At 41.0% G+C, this 22,314-nt stretch overlaps 1 protein-coding gene across 1 annotated transcript; it reads right to left on the bottom strand.

Annotated features, from left to right (window-relative positions):
* Nucleotides 1-283: 283 nt before the first annotated feature.
* Nucleotides 284-6,210, bottom strand: CXCL13 (C-X-C motif chemokine ligand 13). The gene is made up of 4 exons (XM_036896800.2): nt 6,079-6,210; nt 4,343-4,475; nt 1,666-1,746; nt 284-1,370 (listed from the first exon to the last, which is right to left on the bottom strand). Exons 1-4 carry the CDS (start codon nt 6,140-6,142, stop codon nt 1,319-1,321), a joined length of 330 nt encoding a protein of 109 aa, XP_036752695.1. The 5' UTR covers nt 6,143-6,210; the 3' UTR covers nt 284-1,318.
* Nucleotides 6,211-22,314: the final 16,104 nt, after the last annotated feature.

Genomic DNA, 22,314 nt, shown 5'->3' with positions numbered 1-22,314 from the left:
TATGCATATATTGCCTAATTATTGATATATATACAGTGCTAATAATACTTAGTATGTACATATAAATTACCTAACTTCTGCCTTATTATTCACCATTCTCCCTGCCTAGACCCAAATCCACTCAGATCAGATCAGATCACTTTTCCTCAGACACTCCACTAACTGCCTCAGCAAGTTACCCTGCATCTAACTATGAGTTAAGACCCCTCTTCCAAATCAGGCTAAATTGAGACAGTGAGAATGGGTTTTGGTAAGAGTTTGGCAATTTCTGGAGGATAACATGGTAAGGATATAAAGGAAAGGAGACTCTAAGGGTCAACCATTTTCCCACTGAGTTAATATCAGGAATAACTTCACTCATCCATTGCCTTATAATTTAGATCATCTGTAAAAGGCAAGGGGCATGCAAAGAAAAATTAACATGATGAAATCCTAGGTTTCATTATGATAAGTCAGAGAATATCTCAATTTGAGTAAATGCTCTATTAAGAATGATTGGCTTATAATTCAGTAAAACGTTTATTCAAGTTTATTGAATAGCATTAGATTAATGGAAAGCATTAAAGAATTTGATAACAGAGACCAAATTTTAAAAAGCCCATGTAAAAGATATGAGTAAAAAACGTTTGTCAAAGCAAATGTCTAAAAGAATACATCTGAACATCACCCTTTAAATGCTTTTCCTGAAAATAGTATGAATTTAAGTCTGGGGATCTTTGAATGTTATTAGTTTTTATTTGTAACAACAAATCTCATAAAGGAACTCTTTAAAAGTAGAAGGACCCCATTCCTCTGAATAGTGAGCCTTTAAATGGAAGGACATCTACTATGCAGAGCCCTCTAACCCTCTTGTCAGGCTGAGGTTCCATGGATTTCCCAGGCAGCTTTTTGAGTCTCTTATGGAAGCCTGCTTTTCCTAGGCAGCAAAATGACTGAAATGCATTCCATCATTTCCTTCTTAATTCAAACCACATGTTCAGGAGTGAGGTTTAAATTTTCATTCTCTTATTTTCTTGGAAAATTTAGCATTAATAATAGGTATATTATCAAAAGAAGTCTATATGATTTAAAACTAAGTATCTATCCTCAAAGAAACTTTCCTTCCTGATGAGTAAGAATGCAAAGTCCAAATATGTGGGTACTGTTTTAGAAAAAAGTTTAACTTTGCCCCATCAGCTTCTGCAGGGTTATTTTTAGTATGTTCTCCTGCTTGTATGAAGAAGTTCTTTTTCTTGGCAAAGATTCAACCAAGCACAAAACTATAACACGGAGCAGGAATGATGGGGGAAGGCAGGTGCCCTTAGCAGGGATGTTGGCATCAGGCAATCTTTTCCTTAAACACCGTTGCTGGTGGAGTTGGTAGTTTTCTTCTGTGAAATAAAAACAAACACAAGAGAGTCACATTTAGAGAAAGACTTACCAGACACTGTGGCTTTCCCCTGGAGATATCAAATAAGGAATATTGTGCATACTGGCTTCCAGTCTAGTGTATTGGGCTGCTGGAATGAGTCACCCCTGCTCTATCTGCTAAGTAATAATAGTGAAGAATAAGCATTTGTCTTAGGAATCTCTTATAAATTGAAAATAGCCCATTTTGACTGCCCAGGAAAGGGAAACCCTTTAGTGCAAATTGGAATCTGAAAATCTGTACTATGCTTGACTTACTTCTGTAATGCTTTCATGAATCTTTGTGTCCATGTACTTTGAGGATTCAAGCATATGATTGACTTATTCTTTGTCCAGATTCTGGGGGAAAAGAAAGCAGTTACATTTTAGTCAATCCTTCACTTAAGAAAGAAATTAAGTATAAATATAATTATTCCCAAATGAAGTGAAAATTCATTAGATCTGCAGTAGGAGATTGGTAGCCTGAGGTCCGAGGGAAAAGGAGAACACCACTTGTGGAGCAGTGTGTATGAGCTGGTGGAGATGATCTTATAAAGTTTACAGAATCTTATATGTCAGGGTTAGTGTTTTGTTGACAACCTCTGCATGCACAGGAGACAGACCAGATAGCTAACGCCAAGGCTGGCTCACTTCTAAAGCTGTATCACAATATCCTTAAAACATGTTTGTTCATTGAGCTTTGGAGAACAAAATCAACTATAGAAAATGCCCTCCTGAGGACTTTTTATTTGAAAAAAACTTAATGTGGGAGAGGTTCCAGGCCTGATTGTTCCAAGTGACATCTGCATTCTATCGAACCACGAGTTAGCGAGGCTTTGCTGCTCTAAGAAACTGAGCAATAACAAAAGTAGCAACAATGATTAATAGCTTATATGGATGAAGCACTTAAAACATGCCAGTCAGCATACTCACAGGTAGCATGCATTGTCTCAATTAATGTCCCCAAGTCCTGTGCAAGAACTATTATTTCCTCACCTTCAGATGAGGAACTTGAGGCTTAGAGTTTAAATAACTTGTCCAAGATTGCACAACAAATGAGTGATAGGGCAGGATTCAAAGGAAGGCTGTCTGACTCTGGCACCAGATTTTCAGTCACTGCTCTAATGGGTAGGCTCTGAATGGCTACCAAGTGCCAGTGTGGGAGACTCTACTCTCCTTTGGGATGACTTAAAACAAAACACAACTTCTGAAAGTGTCATTTATCTTAGCTATAAAATGGCAACCAGCAAAGATCCATCCATCTAGATTTGAAACTCTACCCCTGTAAGTGAATCTTAGAGAGGTCAGAGAACTGTTAAGTTCTTGGGCAGAGCCTTACAATTTTGGATTCTAAGTTCATTATGGGAAACAGAGTTCATGGAATTTTCACCCCGACTGCTATGGGTTTCTTATAATAATTTGCAGCTTTTGTTTCTATATATGGTTAAAATTCAGAAATGCAGAATTTTGGGAGAAGATACGAAGTCAACTTTCTCTCACTTCAAAATGACTGAACTTCAAGTAGAGCAAATTAGAGTGCATTACTTCCCTTGATCGAGAGGTGAGAGACTTGAATGTGGACAGAGGAAATGTAATGAAAAGAAAGGAGTCCGTTTTCTATGTAGCCAGAGGAACTGCTCCCAGGTACATGAGGGCTAGACATCACATCTCTGAGCAATCATTGTGGTTTAGTTAGATCTCTCATTGGCAAAGACATCAGCACAAGTGTAAGGCTTTTTTAATGAAAAATTTCCATACATATTTTTGATGTTCCATATTTCTTTTTTTGTAAGTTGAGTACAAGTAGGGCAAGACCCAAAGCCCTGATATCAAAATGAGACAAACAAGAAGTGGCTGCTTACAAACACATCAAAGGTCTAAAGACATCCAAGGGACGTGCTGCTAACGAAAGCAAGGTCAGGGGCGCCCTGAGAAAGGCGTCCTGGGTGCTTGCCTCATTAAAAATAGATCTAGGAAGGAGAAGTCAAAGTTCTAAGTAGTGAACACAAAAGATCTACAGGCTACACCTAAAATAATCAATGCAACAATCCAACATTTGTTGAGCTTCTACTTTTATGGCAGGTAAGGAATAAAGCATTGCAAATAGGAAAATGAATACTATCTGATCTCCATCTGTAAAGAACTTATTTTCTGGTGGGAGCAAGGGAGAGAGAAAAAACATGATTACTTCAACACAATGACGCTACAACAATTGTAGCAAACATTTACTGAACCTTCACCAGTGTGCCAGACACTCTACCAGGGGCTTTACATACAGCATGTTCAAGTCTCATTTGAAGTGCTATGACAGAAGCACCCGTGGTTTGCTCTGAAAGTACAGAAAAGGGAAAGTCACAGAGGCAAGGGGTCATACCATTTCAATAAAAGAAAATATTTAATTTCTTGCAGCCACTACTGTCCCCTTAGCTTAACCATTTAATCAGAATTATGGGATCAAATTTGACAGAACCTAATGCTAAAGGGCAGTCCCATAAAATAGACATTCAGACCAAGGACTCTTGTAGATATTTATTTCTTGCTCTTTAACTTCTGGGGAACAAAATGTTTGCCTCTGCTGGTGATTTGAATTTGGGGGATAGAGAAGAAGCTTAGTGGAGGAAGATGTGGGTGGGGTACTGGCGCTGTCCCTTGCTAAAGTTATGCCTCAGAGCATCTAGTTAACCTCCCCACACCTCAGTTTCTGCATCTGTAAAGGAGTGATAACAATAGATATACCTTAATAGGACTGTTGAAGGAACAAAATGAGTGAATGTGTATTAAACTCTTAGTTCTGGGCCTCTGCAATGTAAATACTTTAACAAGTATTACTGATCCTTATTATCAGCAACACTCAAAAAGTAAATCATTCTGACATTCTTGAGTAAAAACACTATGGCAACATATGATGTGATTTTCATTGGGAGAAAGGAATCATTTTTTTTTTCTTGTAACTTACATGATTTCTTTGTTTGGGCACCCATTCCCAGGAGGCAGGATTCGAATCCGATCAATGTGGCGGAAGGAGAAAGTGTCTAAGGTCCGTTTGACGCATTTACACTTTAAGTTTGTGTTGTAGGCTTCCAGGACACCTATAAACAGAGAATCAGTTATTTAAATCCCTTTGACATGTAATTTACAACTAGCACTTAATCTTTTTTCACACAGTGCATTTGTAGATGTAACAATTTCAAGTTCGTGCTTCCACCCATATGCCTTCAGTTTGTGTATTTCTGCTTGTCTTGGCATATTTTCAAACATTTTCTACCAAAACCTTAAAAATAAAATTAGCTTTTAAAAATGCCAAGCCTAATGAAATTTGTGATAGCATTAATATATTGGTACTCAGGTGATTGTCTGTACAATAAAATTTGAGAATCACCATTATGAGGACTTACGACTCAGTTATAATTAGTATAACTACAATATACTACATATACTATAATATACTATGTACTATAATATAACGTACTATAATAATAATAGCAGTAATGTAAAGTCAACTGATCTTCACTCTCAACACATAAAAACTGAGGCCAGGAACTCCTTCCAGAGTCCCAGGAGCAATAACAAGCTGTAGCAGAGTTCTCTCTCTTATCATACCTGCCCCCTCTTGTCTTTCTGTTTGAGGAAACACCATAGAAGATATTTTTTGTCTTTGTTTAATATGTTGGTCCTTCACTTCAGTTGCAAATCATTAGCAAACAAAAGCCAATACAAATATCCAGAACTTTATTCACAACAAACTTATTAGTACTAGATACTTCCATAAGTAATCCATCTCATGCATTTTAGTGAATTCTTTAATCCTACCATGAGCTTGACATGTATTTGCAAATAAAAGGAACCCAGGTGTCAAGGTGTTTCCAATTGTGAGGGGAACAATGAACAAAAACTAAAATATCATAGCATGTTGTATTTCATACAAGGTCCAAACTACATGATGGGTACAGAGGAATTTGCTGGGAGTAATGGAAAATCTTCATGGAGGAGAAAAATGAGGTCCTTAAAAGAATGAAAATAACATATGAAGCAAAATAAAAATTGAAAACAGTTCCCTGCATTTTGTAAACAAAAATTTGTCCTCTACACCTGAGTATATCATTCTGTGCACATATCAGATTCCTTCAGATGTATAAAAACTTACCACTTCAACTAGATATTTATCTACTTACACAAAGATAGCCTCCCCATTTAGACTTGGAAGACTCCATCTTTGCAGAAAGTGTGTGCATAAGCACCCTGTTGTACTTACACTAGTTTGTGTCAGAGCTAACCTTATAGAATTGCACTAAACATTCCCTGCAGGAAACCAACTGGTTGAGGTCAGTAATCTTTAAACCCAGTAAGGTCAGATCTTTAAACCCTTTCGGGGTCAGAAGACGCAGCACTGAAGGCAGAGCAAGAAGATGCATAGAAAGAACTAGTTATAGCAGAGTCATCTGAACAAGGCCAGGAACAGACAAACCAAGCATAAGACACCCGGACATTGGACTTCCAGTCGCTCCTCCTTCCGTGGATGACAATCTTAACAATATAAGTGCTGCCATCCTCTAAGAGTTAAGTCCCTAAGCCCCTTATTTTTAGAAATCTAGGAGCAGTTGAGCAGTTTTCTTCCCCCTTTTTTTAGTTGAAAAAAGAATTGAAATGGCTGAAGCCCCAAAGCACAATGACAACATAAGTGGAAACTCTCACCATGGACTGGAGAAAAGCTGCAGACCAGCAGGAGGAGAAGCAGAGATCCTGGGGTGAAACTCATTCTGCCTCAAGGTGGAGTTCAGACCTCAGCTCTGAGCTAAACTGGGTTCTCAGCACAGGGACTCCTATTTATTTACACCAGCAAAGGCCCCTCCCACTGCCTCTGTCTTTGCATCATCAGTTTTAAAAGCCCCCAAATATTGCTGAGCTTGCTATTTTACAACTCCTCTTGCAAATTTTATAACTTTGCTGCAGAGCACTACTAGTTTCTTGAAAATGTACACTATAAAAGGCAGGGATGCTGCGGGTATTTGGGGTGGGGAGACAGGGGGGAAGATACCAGTTGGGAGGCTCCACAGCACTCACTCCAGGATCACTATCAGTGCTACGGCTCCGAGTGCTTCTCGCAGCTAAGGGCCAGCAGGCTTTCTCGGTGGTATTGGCAGATAGGCTCTGTGAAGTTAGCTACTCTGTCGGGAACATCCTGTGTTCCCAGCACCTGCGAAAGAGTCTAGCGTTTGGTAGGTGCTTGGTAAATATTTCCAGATCTAATGACTGTCTCCTTATACACAGACCACTATGCTGACTAGGTTACTGTTTTTCTACCAGACTTTCCCACCTCTTATTTCACTATATATGATTACTTATGTTATCAGGCCATCATGGAAACCCGGAAAGGGGGCAGTGTGTATCCCCTCCAAGGCAGCCTGTGTCTTGATGAAGAGAGGGAGGCAACAGCATTGAAGAAGAGAATCTTTCTGGCTCTGGAATGCAAGTCATTGAGCTTGAGAACCAGGTGTCAGTGGAGGATGTCATTAGGATTTCCTCAGATGCTGAACACTTTCTTACAGTTTGTTTAACAAAGCATATGTGCAGTTTGGTTTTGATCCTGCTGAATAGCCCATGGGGACCATCAGCCCACAGCTTAACTCACTTACTAGGAGCTCTTTGATTAAAAGAAAAAAGTATGTAGACAATGGCTGGTCTGGCCTAGAATACCTCTGGGCTGCCTTGGGTATCTACATGTGTGGATGTATGAAGCCAGACTCACTGAACCACTGAAAAATCAGAGGTTTGGTCTTTCTGGCATGGGTCCCTAAACAATTTGATTTTTGCTACTCAATTAGCATTGTGGGTATTTAGCATCTTCGATGCTCTGGTGTGTACGGGGAGGGCATTGTGGTAATGTCACACAATCTTACAATAAGCAGTTCTCCAGTAGGCCTGAATGACCTCAGTGACTGGGAACTGATCAATCCTGAGGCAGCCTATCCCACTGTTTGGGTAGTTCTAGTTGTTAGAAAGTTCTTTCTTATGAATACATGAAAGTTGCTTCCCTAAGAGTTTAATCACTTTGCCCTAATTCTACACCTTCTTACCATATAAAAACAATTCTAAATGATCTTTCACATGATATTTGAAGACAGCGTGTGTCAGTGCATCCCTTGGGAAGCAGTTGCGGAGATGGATGTTGAAGTAAAATAAATTTTTTGTTTTGTTCTGTTTTGTTTACTCCTATGATTGATAAATGTGCGGAGGAGACAGGAGTGGGCAGAAAGAGCTTCAGATTGCAATGATGATCTGACAGAGTCTATGACAACTTCACGGGGAGCTCCCCAAAAAAGGCTATTTATTAGAGGAGCCCTGTAGTGGGCAGAGGGAGGTGTCCAGGCCTACTACCCCTGCATTGTCTGGGGCTCCCCAGAAACAGTGGGGTCCTGACAGCCGAACCAGAGCCTGAAGGTGTTAGCAGCTGGAGGCTGTCGGCTAATTGCACTTCTCACAACTGGCTGGCAAGTTATCTTTTTCAGGGAGATCTGAGCAGTGAGCCTCTGTGGCTGTCACATAGGGTTGTAAGCTAGAGATGGATAGCGTAAACTAGGGAGTCCCCCAGTCCATGACTTTGGCCAGGTCACTTAATTTATCTATGCCTCATATTTACCAGTTTTCACATGGCATAATACTAATTTTAAAGGATTGTTTGGAGAAAGAAATCATCTAGGATACATAGAGTTCTTAGCAGAATGCCTGGCACCTAAAATGTGTTTAATAGATAGCCTGTCCATCCATCCATCCATACATACTATACATACATACATACATTATCAATGGGTCTTGCTAACTTCCATTCAAAAAACTGCATGTACATGTTTCAAAGGTAAACATCACTAGGTCTTTTAGAACACAGTTTGAAGCTCTCTCAACTTCTTTTCTCCATCACTTATCTTCAAAGCAAGTGGTGGGCTATCTCTTTAAAATCTGTTGATCTTTTTCATTGTTTTTTCCAAATCATGACCACCCTTCCTTTCCCTTCTCATGCCTTCTCAGATTGACAGGCACACACACACACATGCTCTTGTGTGTACACACATCTGCACACCAAACTACTCCAGGTTTGGCTTTACTGATAATAGGAAGAAGAAGCCCATCACCTCCTTTGTCCTAAGCACTGTTCTTCTACTAATGCATTCCTAGACTGAGTAACATTATTCTGGTCACTTACATTGAGCTGTTTCTTTTGAAAATGATTCATTTTTGACTATGTCTCATTCATTTCACTCTCATGCAATTTGATCTTGGGACCCAGGTGTAGGAGTTTTACATTTGCCTCTGTTATATGGATAATATATCTCCTTGTTAGAACAAAAATGAGTGATGCTGACAATAACAGGAAGAGCATAGAGACAAAGGTACTTGAAAGAGGACTCTGAGTAAATATAGGAAATTCTATAATTATCTCTTGCTAAAATAGGACTGCTGGGTCAAGTTGCTAATTCCAGAGCAATTCTAAAATCTGATTTTGGTCCTTTCAATGCCCAGAGCTCTGGATTTAGCTTATACTGACCAAAGAAGCCTTACATTTGCCTGTCCCAATATGGATTAGTGATCTCTCCGATGATTCTAGATGTTTCAAGTATAACTGTCCATGATCTTATTTACAGCAAGCTTATAAATTTCAAAATCTTTGAAGCCAAGAAGAAAAATACTTGAACCAATAGATTTAGGGCCCAGAAGGTAACATTTTATTTTTAAAATAGTTTTTACAGATATCTTTGGTTGGAAACATAAAAACATATAACTTGATTTATATTAAACCTGATTTTTATGATTCAATATAGAAAACCTTAGAGAAAACAAGAAAATTATGGGGAGGGTTTTCTCCTTTGTCTGTGGAACCAAACCAGATTTTCTCACCAGCCCCTAGAAAAACTGGGTAGTTTTGAGTACCTTGGTACCCAAATTCTGGTCTATGGACCAGCACCATCCTCTTCACCTGACAGCTTGTTAAAAATACAGAAACTCAGGCCCTGAATTTTAACAAGACTCCCAGGTGATTTGAATGCACTGTAAAGTCTGAGAGGCATTTGCCTTGTGTAATATGAGCCATAGGCACATTCAAATTGTCGTCAGGGAAATGTCACCACAAGTCATCTCCAGAGTGTGATGCCCAGATCCCGAGTGAAAGCGGACAGGACAGACGTGCCCACTGACAGCTAAATGCAGAATGGTGACAACAAGAAAGAAATTCTCTCTTAAGATATCAAAAAGTGAAATGTCACTAAAACAGAGAGGTGGAATTACTGGCCAAAGTATCTGCCAAGCTAGCTCGCCAGTTGGAATTGAACAGAGGGCCCATGGCTGAGTTTAAAAATGATTAAAAGGATACAATTCTTATAATTTTAAGTAGTTTATTATAAATAGGAGACAAGACAAATGTCACTGACCAAATGGAAAACACTTTCTTTCATACCATCTAAAAAGCAGCTCAACTAGGAAACAGAAACTTACTCTATCCCATTAACAAATGTTTAACCTGCTGAAAATCTGACATCTGTTTGCCTTACATATACATCTATGTACCTTTCAACACAACAGGAAAGTGTTGTAACCCAGGTGGGTAAGAGCTCAGGTTCTGAAATCAGCCTCTCTGGGTTTGTACCCCTGCTCCAACACTTACTTGCCCTGTTACCATCCCCAAGGCTCAGTTCTTCCTGTGTCAATAAGGCCCGTAACTAACTAACACCTTCGTTGGCAGTTGTGCAGGGAACATAACAGTGCTGGAAAAGTGGGTTTTGCTCAGCGTTGGGCAAATAGCAAACACTTGATAAATGTTAAATATTTTGTTACCTTTGTGAAAACTCAAAAATGTATTATTTTCATTGCGTTCTATTTTATTTTATTTATTGTGGTAAGAACCTATCCTGTTAATAAATTTTTAAGTGTATGTACGGTATTGTTGATTAGAGGTACAATGTTGTATAGCAGATCTCTACAGCTTATTCATCTTTCTTAAGAAGCAACACTGGCTTAGTCTGTGAGTCAAACTCCTAACAAGAAAGAAAATGTCATTTAGGTTTTCACTGGAGATATATGACTCCTTGAGTTTAAAGGTCCTCTGGTCAAAAAGCTGTTCTTATTTGAGACTGACCACCTACACTCTGTTTTTAACCACTTTTAACAGATACATGAACCTCTTTTCTCTAAGAAGATACCCGTGGTTTGTATGAAATGTACTGAAGTTTTACAAAGGGGCCTGTTTATTTTGCTGTCATTTTCACCTTGATTGGTTTACTTACAGCAGCCTGTTGTTTACCAGATGATGACTTCAAGACACATACCTGCAGAAAAGGTATTTTTCGAAGACAGTTAGTTTCCTATTTCAAGTTTTGTTCAAAGTTCAATTCAAATACCATGAGTCCCAGGCAAACCTCAGATGTATCTCTTCAAAATTCCGTCCTGCATATTGGGGTAGTGATTTGCCAGAAGACTGCTAGGTGGCAGCATTACTCACAAGAATGGTTTGCAGAAAGGGATGTGCCTGTCCTCAGGTATGTGCAGAGCTGACACAAGGACTGTGCTGGGTGTTATTTCAGTGTGGAAATCATTAATTTAATTTGATATGACCACCTACTTTTCACTATTGATTTTCAAATTTTAATATCGTGAGGTTTGAGATTTTTCTGATTGAGCTGAAATGTTAATTTAGGATGGGAGAAAAACCCCTAAAAATCTGAAGTAATCCAACAAATTCTGGGCCAAATCTGACTTCCTGGCCTTGAGGTTGCAAAATCAAATTATGCATCAGTTGTCTGGCATGCAGTCCATTGGGCTTAGCAGCAGCTGGGTGTGAACTTTTTGTGATTAGGAGGTTTTCTGAGAACAGTGAGGCCACCACATACCAACGTCAAAAGTGATGCTCAAGTTTCCCAGCCTTTTCAAGAACAGCACCTTCATTAACAAATAGCATCTTGTTTCTCCTATTCAAATTCTATAATTACATATATAATTACATATTATACATGTACATATATAACATATTATATATGTACATATATTGTACGTATATAATTACATATTGTACATGTATTATACATACAGTAATTACATATTATTTCATCATCTGTTTTTTCACCTAGCATGCTTTTATAGTATAACCATCTATGGAGTCCTGGATATTATAAATAAAAGTCAATGGTTTTATTTTCCAGCAAGAGCACCCCTATTTAATTTTGACACTTTTTGGCATTTTCCTCTGTTCTTTTAATATCTGCTGATCCTCAGACTTCAGGTGCCCCAGGTAATCCTCTTGGTCTCATATTCCTCTGCCAGTGTTTCCACTTTGTCTAGCCAGACTTTAAACTCCTCTTCTTACTGTGCACTCTCTCTCTAGGCAACCATGTCCCTTCAGTGCTTCAAATTTATATGTAAGTCCACCCACATTGGTACCTATCCAATATCCTACTGGTCATTTCTACATAGAGGCCTCTCAGGTCCTTCCAGCCACTCATATTCAAAACTGAATGTAGTTCCTCCAAATCTGCTCTACCTCCAGTATTCCCAGTCTTAGTAAGTGGAATCATCATTCACGTAGTTGTTCAGAAACCAGTAAATCATCATTAATTCCTCCATCTCCCTGAATCCCATATTTACTTGGTCTCCAAGAACTGCCACTTGTATCTGTTAAAATATCTTGGCTTTGTCCACTTTCTCCATTTTCCTGGCTACCTCCTATTCCAGGCCACCCTTGTCTTTTCTTGGAACAAGTGCAATAGCCTGTTAACCGCTCTCTCCCATCCCCGTCCGCTCCATTTTCCGAACTGCAGCCAGTCATCCATTTAAAACACAGAGCTGATCGTGTCACTGTTCTGCTTCAGAAGCTCCTGACGGTCCTTACCTGGGTAAGTCCAAGGATCCTGGCTTCTCTCCAGTTTCATCTCTTGCCTCATTCCCTTTCTCTCCACTCCATGTTTGCATTGTGACCACTCTGCCCTACACTAGGGGTCTGAAGTTCACATGCTGAACATATGCAAAGACTCCAGTTTTGTATTCCAAACGAATATTTCCTTCCTCATTGGCAGTACCTGGATAGCTTTAATTTTTTTTCCCTCTAGCTCTACTTCTATGGCTTCCTTTTTTCTTAATAATAGAGTGTTGTAGCTGGGCTAGAAATGGAATGTGGATGTTTTCGAAGTTTAGAGTTGGGGAACTCTAAGTAGGGGCATGCTTACCATGGAGTTTCAATTTGTTGGTGCGTAATGCAAAGTGTCCCCCAATAACCCTGACTCTACCATACTGATGCCCCCTTTTCTGCTGTGTGAGGCATCTTGTCCAGATTCCAGAATATCTTCTTGCCACTTTTTGTTATTTGAATGATCTTAGTTCAGTTTATTGAAAAAAAACCACTGCGTGATTCAGAACTCTTCTATCTTCCACCAATATAGATGAAAACTTTGGCCAAAGGGGCAAGGAGTGGGTGAGAGAAGCATAGTCTGGATACTTATACCTCTTCTTCCCTCTTCCCATTGTACTTCCGACGGGAAGAGGAGTGGGGGATGGCTGCCTTTCGTGGCAAGGTGGTAGCCCCTCCCCCACCCATCACTCACCACGACTTCTCTGTTACCATTACAGATGCCTGCTGTGTGGCAGGGCTGCATCTCTGGGGAGACCCTGAGGAGCCTCCCTAATGCACAGCTCCCCAACGGGGCAGAGCTGACTCTACAGCTCCTCAGCTCCCACCACAGGGGCGCACTTCATGGCCACTTTTGCTGGGGTCTCCTCAGCCCATGCCAACCGTTTGGAGGTGGAGAACTCATGAGACAGCCAGTCCTGGTCAGCTCCTGCATTACCAGACCCACAGAAAACAAAGGCTTGTTGCCATGCCAGATGGCGGGAAAGCAGGCTGCCCCTCTCGGTACCTCCTCTTTCAGCACCCTGTCTCCCTGTTTCCCTGTTCTCCAAGCTTTAACAATATCAAGCATCCTTTACTTTAGTGGCTTGCCAACATTCAGAAAAAGAGGGAAGAGCTCCTCTTTTGTACCTGGCAATCTCCCAAAGCTCTCTCATCAGTCCTAGTCTTCTTCTGATGCTGACTGGGGTGGAGGGAAGGAGTGCCTCTCAGCCCTACGGGAAGGTCGCGGGCTCCAGTGCTGCTGGTGCTCTGGACACAGCACGTGGCCACATAGCAGATCCTGCAGGTTGCCCACCCAACATCTATCCCTGCACTCCCACCTTTCAAACAGATCTCTCTTGAATCTGAGTATTCAACCTCTTCCACACAGCCATGTGCATCAGGCAAGGCCATTCCAAGACCCTAGGGGGAAATCTCATTACCTTGAACGAATCATGACAATTCCATGTTTCTATGTTTGGGGTCTGGGAAAGACATCTTTAAAAAATCTTTAAAAAATCATCCTAAAGGACACATGTTATCAATGCTTTCGCTTGTCAGCTTTAGATCATAACACCCCCTAGGACAACAGGAAAAGTCCCACTTTATTTCCTGTTACATCATCTTCCATCTGCTTCAGTAATACACAAAGGGATTTTACTTTATTCCTAAAATGTAAGCAGCAATTTTTTGAGTATGACAAAATCAATAAAGGAGCAGCAGGGGATAGTCAATTTTCCATCCCTACCCAAGCTGTCTGGGACCATTAAGAGAGGGCTGGAATGCCAAACTGGGGACGTTCAGTGTGAAGAAATCTTTAGACAGAAGCATGCTTTGAAGTCCAGGGGACATCATCTTAGGAAATGGGACAAAGACTGGGGAAAAGACCATTTCCTAACTGCTCAGCAGATAATAGTAAAGCTCTGGGACTGTGATAACTCAGGTACCAGAGAAGCATCCTCACAGGAGGCCCTGCAAGACACCTGGGGTGCATCTGACAAAGCAGCTAGAGCAAAAATCACTAACAGCCTTGTTACACATTTCCCAGGAACTGGCAAAGCCTGTGGGGTGTTGGACAGAAGTTCTAAAGACAAGCAGGTCAGATTTATAGACGTGTGCCATTATTGCCTACATGGCTGCATTCATATTCAGAGGCTGTGGCTTTCACACTGTGCTCTTCTGAGGGTCATGAACCCAGAATAGCTTATTGGATCTCCCTTCATGGTTCATTCTATGGACTTGCCTTTAAATGAGCAAACATCTGAGTGTCTACTGTATGCCAGGCATTATGCAAGGTACACAAAAAAAGATGTGACCCATGCCCTTTGAGAGTCAATCAGAGAGTTAGCGTCTCTACTGCGTGCACTCAGGGTTCCAAGCACAACACTTCCTGGCCTGGAGTTTAAAAGCACAAACTTGGATTACTTTAACTCAGGGTGTCTCAGGGTGTTTGAAATGTTCTAATACAGCATATTTTCCTAAGTACAAAGCATAAGAGGTCTTAGTAGAGAATTCTAAAAGCAGCAGCTTTCCATGCTAAATTTAGTGAACAGAATGAGAGTCATGTCCATAGACCTTCTGTCTGCTTCAGTGATATGCAAAAAGACTTTAGTTGGCAGGGAAAAAAAAAAAATAAAGAATGTGCTGGTAAATGTTTTAAAATCAGCTTTCTGGAAATAATAAGTTCTGAATTATGGCGTTTGCCTATTTTTGTGGAGTAAGTACTCCCACCGAGGCCAGTTTCATCACTGCCTCTGGAGTGGGGGATCCATGACTCTGTGGGAGCACGTCAGCACACACGTCCTGCCCCGTGACAGAGCCAGAGCACTGTCCCTGAGATCTGCGTTGTGGAGTGTCCATCCTGGGCCTCAGCACCCGTCCTAGTGGAGGCTGTGCAGGCTGAGCGGCTTTCTGTAGGTGGGCGGCTGGAGGGGAGTCTCTGAGCTACACCACCACCCACAGCAACTATGACAAAGCTGACCGATGGTTGGATTTTGATTTACGTATCGGTGGGATTCTTTGCCATCCTACTTTCTCAACTGTTGTCCCTGTTTGTGGAGGAGACAAATTGGCTCCAGTGATCTTGTCCTCCGGAGAGGCGGTGCTAGGGAAAGAGGAGTCTTTGCTCTGGGCTCAAGGCACTTGAGGTGGCTCTGCAGACCCAGATTTCCAGGGCAGAGGGAGAAGCTGGGCCTCTGTGGGCCTGAAGCCAGTTACCTAAGAGCCCCCACCTCTTCTTCCTCTTTATGTCTCATTCTGGCAGCTTCCTGAGGTACTCATTCTTAGCCCTTCTGACTCAAAGTCCTGAGATACTCACGCCTAAGCCCTTCTGACTCAAAATCCAGTAGTCTTACCATTAAGCTGATTCCCCAAGCACTGGAGCCAGTGTGGCCAGGAGGGTGTGTCACTTCTTCAGGAAAAGCAGCCTTGCCTGCTCTGACTGGCATTCAGCATGAATTCCTCACTATGCAGGAGCAATGCTGGTGTTAACAGAGTGACCCTGCACTGCTTTAGCGCCTCACCCAGCCCAGACCCCAAGTTCATTCCCTGAAAGCTGTTAGAAAGCCTCTCTTCTCCTACAGCCACGCAACTCTCCATCTGCTCCCAGCTCTGGGGCAGCACTGCTCCTCCCTTCCCTCTGTGGTTGAAGACAGAGCTCTTGGCCCAGCTGGTAATACCACTGTGGCATGTGGTCCTTTGCACAAGAACACCCTTTGTTTTCAAGCATGCCAAAGTTTCTCTGGAATCAGGAGACAGCTTTGAACGCTCATCGTTTTTGAACTGACTACTTAAATTCTAAGCTCAAATTTTCTCATCTCCAAAAAGGTAGTAAAGCCTATCTACCCAGAGGTAATAGAAGAAATTAATGTGAAAGTGCTTCATAAAATACAATGTGATTTTGACTTCCAAGGTATTCTACTATCTCTTCATTGTTCCATCATTTACATAGTTCCATTAACTTTATTTATGACTTTTATTTATTCATTTATTTATTGAAGTATAGTTGATACACATTACTATATTGGTTTCAAGTATATAACACGGAGATTCAACAGTTACTCATATTATTACATCCTCACCCCAACCAGCGCAGCTACTGTCAACACAAAAAGATGTTACAGAACCATTGACTACATTCTTTCTCCATGCTGCACTTCCATCCCTATGACCTACTTATATTATAACTGAGATTTTTGTGCCTCTTTATCCCTCTCACCTTCCCCAACTGCCTATTCCAACCCTTTCCCTATGGTAACCACCAGTCACTTCTTGGTATCTCTGTGTCTACTGCTGTTTTTTTTTCATTTTGTTTTGTTTTGTTTTTAGATTCCATGTGTAAGTGAAATTGTATGGTATTTGTCTTTATCCACCTGGCTTATTTCACTTAGTTTAATACCCTCTAGATCCATCCATGTTGTTGCAAATAGCAGTATTTCTTTTCTTTTTTATGGCTAAATAATATTCCACTGTGTATATATACCACATCTTCTTTATTCATTCATCTACTGATGGAAAACAACACTTTGGTTGCTTCCATATCTTGGCTGTTGTAAATAATGTGGCAATAAACATAGGGGTGCATATATCTTTTCAAATCAGAGATTTTGGTTTTTGAGGGGTAAAGTCCTAGAAGTGGAATTACTGGGTCACATAGTATTTCTATTTCCAGTTTTTTAAGGACCCTCCATACTGCCTTCCACAGTGACTGCACCAATTAACATTCCCACCAATAGTGTAGGAGGGTTTCCATTTCTCCACATCCTTGCCAGCACTTTAATTCCTGAGATCAACTTCTTCAAAGCCACATGAATTTATCAGCTTTGTTTTGGAGGGCTAAGTCCCAAGGGAATGTCCATTCATTCATCATGACAGCCCCAGTGTCAAACCTCTGACTTTGGTATGCCCAACAGAGGATATATATGGGAGATGATGTGAGGCAATGGTTATTGCTCCTTCTTGCTGTAAATTGGAGGTGATTCTCTCCACTCTTTGAAGCCTAGTTGGCTCTTAAAATGTTTGTGTTTAGAGTCAGTTTTGTTTTATCAGCAAGTTATTCATAACAGCACATAATCAGGGAAATGGAGCAAGCTTTCACTTTCTACCAGTCTCCTCTGGTAAAAAATTTCTTAGCTTGTTGGTTTGGAAAAAAGGATGTGGGGAAAGGGATCACCAAAATCCAAGGGGATGATGAAAGAACAAAATCTAAAGAGAGTGGTGTGGAGAGAAGAAAGAGATCTGAGTTAAAATCACAGCTCTTCCCACTTGTATGTAAGTTGTTAACCTTGGTGGGTAACTCCATCTTTAAAGTGGAGCTGATCACACCGGAATGTACATTAAGCTGCCCAGCATTCAGAATTTCTTATTTTAGAGAAACCTCCTATTGTGTGAATCTTTGGGGACAGTAAGGTCTCATTTCCACTTGGGAATCTGAAAAGACCTCTGGTATTCAGGGCACAAGACCCAGGATGGCAACCTAATGTTTTCAACCAAAACTTTGAATATTGAGCAATTCAAATTTGTTTTAACTGGGCTGCCCTGCCCCCATGATGTGATGTTGGGCAGGTTCCTGCTGCCAGTTCCCCACAGCTTCCCCTGGGCTCTGGCCTTGCTTTCCATGGCCTGTCTGATGTGCTCCCAGTCATTTCGTTGGGGAGCCAGATGTGTTTTTGTTGCTGGCAACCCAGAATGCTGTGTGAACAGATACTATTCCCTTTTTATAGATAAAGTTTAGAGCTAGAGTTTAAGTGATCAGTTAAAGATGACCGCACTCTCAAATCTAGGGTTTCAGATTCCAAAGTGCATCATTCAGCAAATATTTGCTGTACTGATTATGTGCCAGGAACTTGCTGGCATGAGCAACACAGTGGTGAATGACATAGATGGGAAGCCACTACAGGGCTGTGCACAGCGTGGCCTGTGTAATTTATGATTATATAGTTCTTTTCTCCTGTAGGTATCAGGACTATTTCGGACACTTACACACAGAGTCCAACTTACTGAATCTAATTTCTGGAAATTAGAGTAGGGAAACTTCATGGTTAATAAGCTCCCAAGGGTCTGGGAATCTAATACATAGTGTAGTGATTACAGTTAGCAGTACTGTATTACATACTTTAAAGTTGCTAAGAGACTAGGTCTTAAATTTCTCGCCACAAAAAAGAAATGCTAATTATATGATTATGTGATTGAGGTGTTAGTTTATGCTAACATGGTATCATTTTGCAATGTGTAAGTGTAACAGCTCAACTCATTGTGCACTTTAGACTTACATAATGTTATATGTCAATTACATCTTGATTTTCAAAAAGCCCCCCAGATGATTTTGATTCTTGCTAAAGTTTGAGGACCATTCCTAATATGGTGATGCCAGCTATAAAAAGTATGGTGCATATCCATAGTCAATAGTATGAGCTAAGTAGCATTTCTTATGGAGAAACTTTACATGATATAAAAAACTTTTCATATGTCTTTCTAGTCACAAAACAAAAGTACTGTCCCATATTGGGGCTCAGAGAAGAGAGCTACACACATGCTAAGCACCTTAAATTTGTAATGTCTTAATCCTCTCCACAGAATAAGTGTATTGACAGGGGCTAATTCATGGGTTACTATTCACATGACCAACAGTCCTTATCTTGGCAGTTTGGTTTTAAACCCAGAGGCAGAAAAGGAAGGAATTATAATGTGACTTGAGTTCATGGCAAATGCATTCTTTAGGCCTTTGGTATTAAGTTTATGATCAACATTTTGATACTGTGTTTTGCTTTTTTATGAAATTATTATGCTATGTGCAATTCTGTTTAAAATCATGTGTTTTTAGGAGAGAATAATACTTGTATTGGCTGAAATTAGTGGAGAGTTCAAACTTCCCGTAAAATTGCCTCTGTGAATCCCCGACAGCCATCAGCTTCTTTGAAGTGGGATGGTAACTCGAATAAGCACTTTTGACCTTGGCCCACACGTTGCTCTGTTGGAAGAGAAAGGTTCTGCTTTACCTTTGAGTGCTTCCTCCTTCTATGGAAACTGGTTTCTAAAGACAAAGAAGAGACTTTTTCTAAATGGACATTTGTGACATGTGTAATAAGTGGTTAGCAATTTATATATAAATTTGGGAGGTCATTCTCTTCAGAATTAAAAAAATATCTTACCATCTCCTGGAGCCACTCAATGCAAAGGTCTCTGACTTGGAACTTCCCTGCAAACCCCAAGGGGCTTTGACAATCGAATGTTAATGTGAATTTGGGTTTTTAATCACACTTTAATAAAAACTGTCTTCTATGTACTTCAATCATAGAGCAGATTTACACAGACCATGAACTTCTGATATAAGGGAGACATGAGTGTGGGACTACATATGTGGGTGTTTAGGGGAATGAAAAGTGCAGAAGAGCAGTGATACCCTTCTGATGGAGGCATAGGCAGTGTGTCTGTGTGCTGTCCACTGAACTGAATGGCCCTCTTCCTAACTTCCTACACCCAACTGATGGAAAAGACCCATGAGACATCGTGAGCCTTTCGACAGTGTTCAGTTGAAAACAAGCATCTTTCAAAGTCTCTCCATGCCTCCAGAAAAGCAAACAATATCTCTCAAACGTTTGCCAAATGCCAACTCTATACCAAGCACTTGGTGTTTGACTCTGGGGTCAGGAAGCAGAACTTTGATATAACTTTCAGCAATTTCCTACACCCCGCCTACAAGCAAAGCAAGTACTTCTGTAAATTACAGAACATATATATATGGTCTATAATAATCTGTAGCCTTTCCAGCCACGTGTGCCTGAAACAGAAACTTAGACAGACTGAAAATAGTGGTGGCCCAGAGGAAATTGTTTCATTTCGGATTGTTGTAAAAGGGAACCTTCTAACCTAGTCTTCTGGGGCTTGATTCACCTACATAACTTCATTTAATGGTTTGAAGAGTGGCAAGCAGTGATTCCTATGGGAGTGCTCAGTTGTGTTCTTGTTGGTCCAAGTTTGAGATGGGAGAGTTGGCAATGAGCAGAGCCTATGAAATTGACCCAGGAAAAGAACCAGACAAAGAGGATCCATAAGAGCAGATTAAGAGTATGAAGATGGAACCAAGATATATGCCCCAGGCTGGAGGGAACTCAGACTTTAGAGGACAGAGAGGCTAGGTGGGTGTTTGGGGGAGAAACTCCACTGATGACAGACACACATGCCAAGGACAAATAAGAAAATATTACAGGTAGTTCTGGTGTGCACCCTCAGCTGACACCAGCATTGTCAGTAACGTAGAAGGTGGAACTAAGTTGACTGGAACATGAAGGTACTAATAATACTCAGCTACTGAAACAGTGATTCTCAGAGCGGGCAGCAGTGTCCTATCAGAATCCCTGGAGGTCGGGGCCAGTCTACTTCTCCACCCACCCCAACTGTAGTGACCCCCTTCTTCTGAACTGTAGTTTGTCTTATACCGCAGGGGTGGAAATTAGAAACAGGATAAAATATGTAAGCAATTCACAGTGACATTTGATTGTTCACTAGAACTTTTTCTGTGCAAATTACAGTGGTGGAAATGGGGGAGCAGTCCTCTTAGAAAATTAATGTAGTAGTCACAACATTTAATTGAAGAGACATTTTTCTCTTTCCTGAATCAATGAAGGGTAAAAAGAAGAAATAGAGATCATACAAAGGAAGCAAGACAAAATTCCTCTTGGCCACAGATGCTGGTGCTCTACATGATTCCAAAGGTCTTCAAGGAATAGAGGTGAGGCTGAGAAGCTGGACACAAGCGGCCCTTGAAAGCAGCAGAGGACAGAGAGGTGAAGAATGCTGGTCAGAGTTCATGCCAGTCCTACATGAGGGCTGCTTCCTCTATGCAGTTCCCTCTGCAAGCAGCTGTCCATGGCTGAAGCCCAACCACAGACTGCTGCCATCCTGGTGTGTGACCGGTGTCCCCAGGACGCATGTGCTGAGAAGTTTCCTCTGTTCATTGTCCCTGCACTCAATCACTTGGAGCATCAGAGAACTGAACACTTGGACCTGAATCTTGGCTCTGCCTCTTATTAATTTCATGTCCTTGGGTATGTTACCTGCTTTCTTGGAGCCTTGGTTTTCTAATCTTTAAAATGATAGTCGTTGAAGAATTAGACAAACCAAAGGAGGTGAAGACTTGGACACAATGCCTGGCATGCAAATATCAGCCTTTCAAATGTTACTGTGAATTGTGAAAATTCCACTGAAGTAGTATGTATAACCTCACTTGGAGTTGACACATTTTGTGACGTGAGGCCTAGACCAACGCCAGTGGCTGCCTGGATGAGTCATCCTGGGCCAGGCTTTGCTCTTCCTGCCCTCAAAGGGATGCAATGCAACTGGATTTTTAAAAATTTAAAGTAAAAACATCATTCAGTTTGGTGAGAGAGAGCTATTCTTAAAACCAAGATGTGGGCAGGATTCTTTTTTTCATCTTTGATAAAGTTTGCAGTATCTCCAATCATGCAATATCATACATGGCTTACTATGTATTCCCATGTCCACAAGGAAAAGCAATACAAAGTGCCCTGGACAAGAGATGTGGGCATCGCTTACATCAAGTGGCTCATCAGACATGTACATTCCAGGCAAGGTCTCTGATCGTGTGGGAAGAATGGCTTTTTCTTTCTTTCTATTCAAAAAGATGGATTGCTTAGCAGCCATATTTTCCTGGCTTCAGTGGAATAACTCACTTTTCCTTCTATAGACTGAGTACTGAGATATTAGCTTCATGTAAGCTTGCCAATGATTAGGGATAATTTGAGAGATAATTTTGTGGCTTAAGGGAAATTTATGGCAGAGGTTGAAGTCCAGAGAAGAAAGGATCTCGACAGCAATTGAGAATTGGGTGAAAATGAAGGATAGTTTGATACCACAGCTCCGGTACATGATCTGCAGGTCCAGCGGCAGTAGGTGATGCTGAAATGAGAGGTGGGGGACTCCATCCTCCCCAGAAGGTGACAGATAATAGTGAAACCACACTGTGTCTTGACAGTATGGGGCTGCTGCTTCTTAGTCACTCCTAACACAGAAGTCTAGTATTGAAACTCACATGAGGCTTCCCTGCC

The sequence above is a fragment of the Manis pentadactyla genome, chromosome 5 (assembly GCF_030020395.1).
Source record: "Manis pentadactyla isolate mManPen7 chromosome 5, mManPen7.hap1, whole genome shotgun sequence".
In the NCBI taxonomy this organism is placed as follows: Eukaryota; Metazoa; Chordata; class Mammalia; order Pholidota; family Manidae; genus Manis; species Manis pentadactyla.
Note: the sequence above shows the minus strand (reverse complement) of the source record. Positions and strands in the feature narration are given on the sequence as shown.

What these genes read in the sequence shown, in the direction of transcription:
- CXCL13 (XM_036896800.2), bottom strand. Translation starts at nt 6,142, where the DNA reads ATGAGTTTCACCCCAGGATCTCTGCTTCTCCTCCTGCTGGTCTGCAGC. An exon ending in CAGCTTTTCTCCAGTCCATG is followed by an intron (nt 4,476 to 6,078) that starts GTGAGAGTTTCC and finishes CTCTGTTTATAG; the next exon opens with GTGTCCTGGAAGCCTACAAC. An exon ending in TTCATGAAAGCATTACAGAA is followed by an intron (nt 1,371 to 1,665) that starts GTAAGTCAAGCA and finishes TTTATTTCACAG; the next exon opens with AAGAAAACTACCAACTCCAC.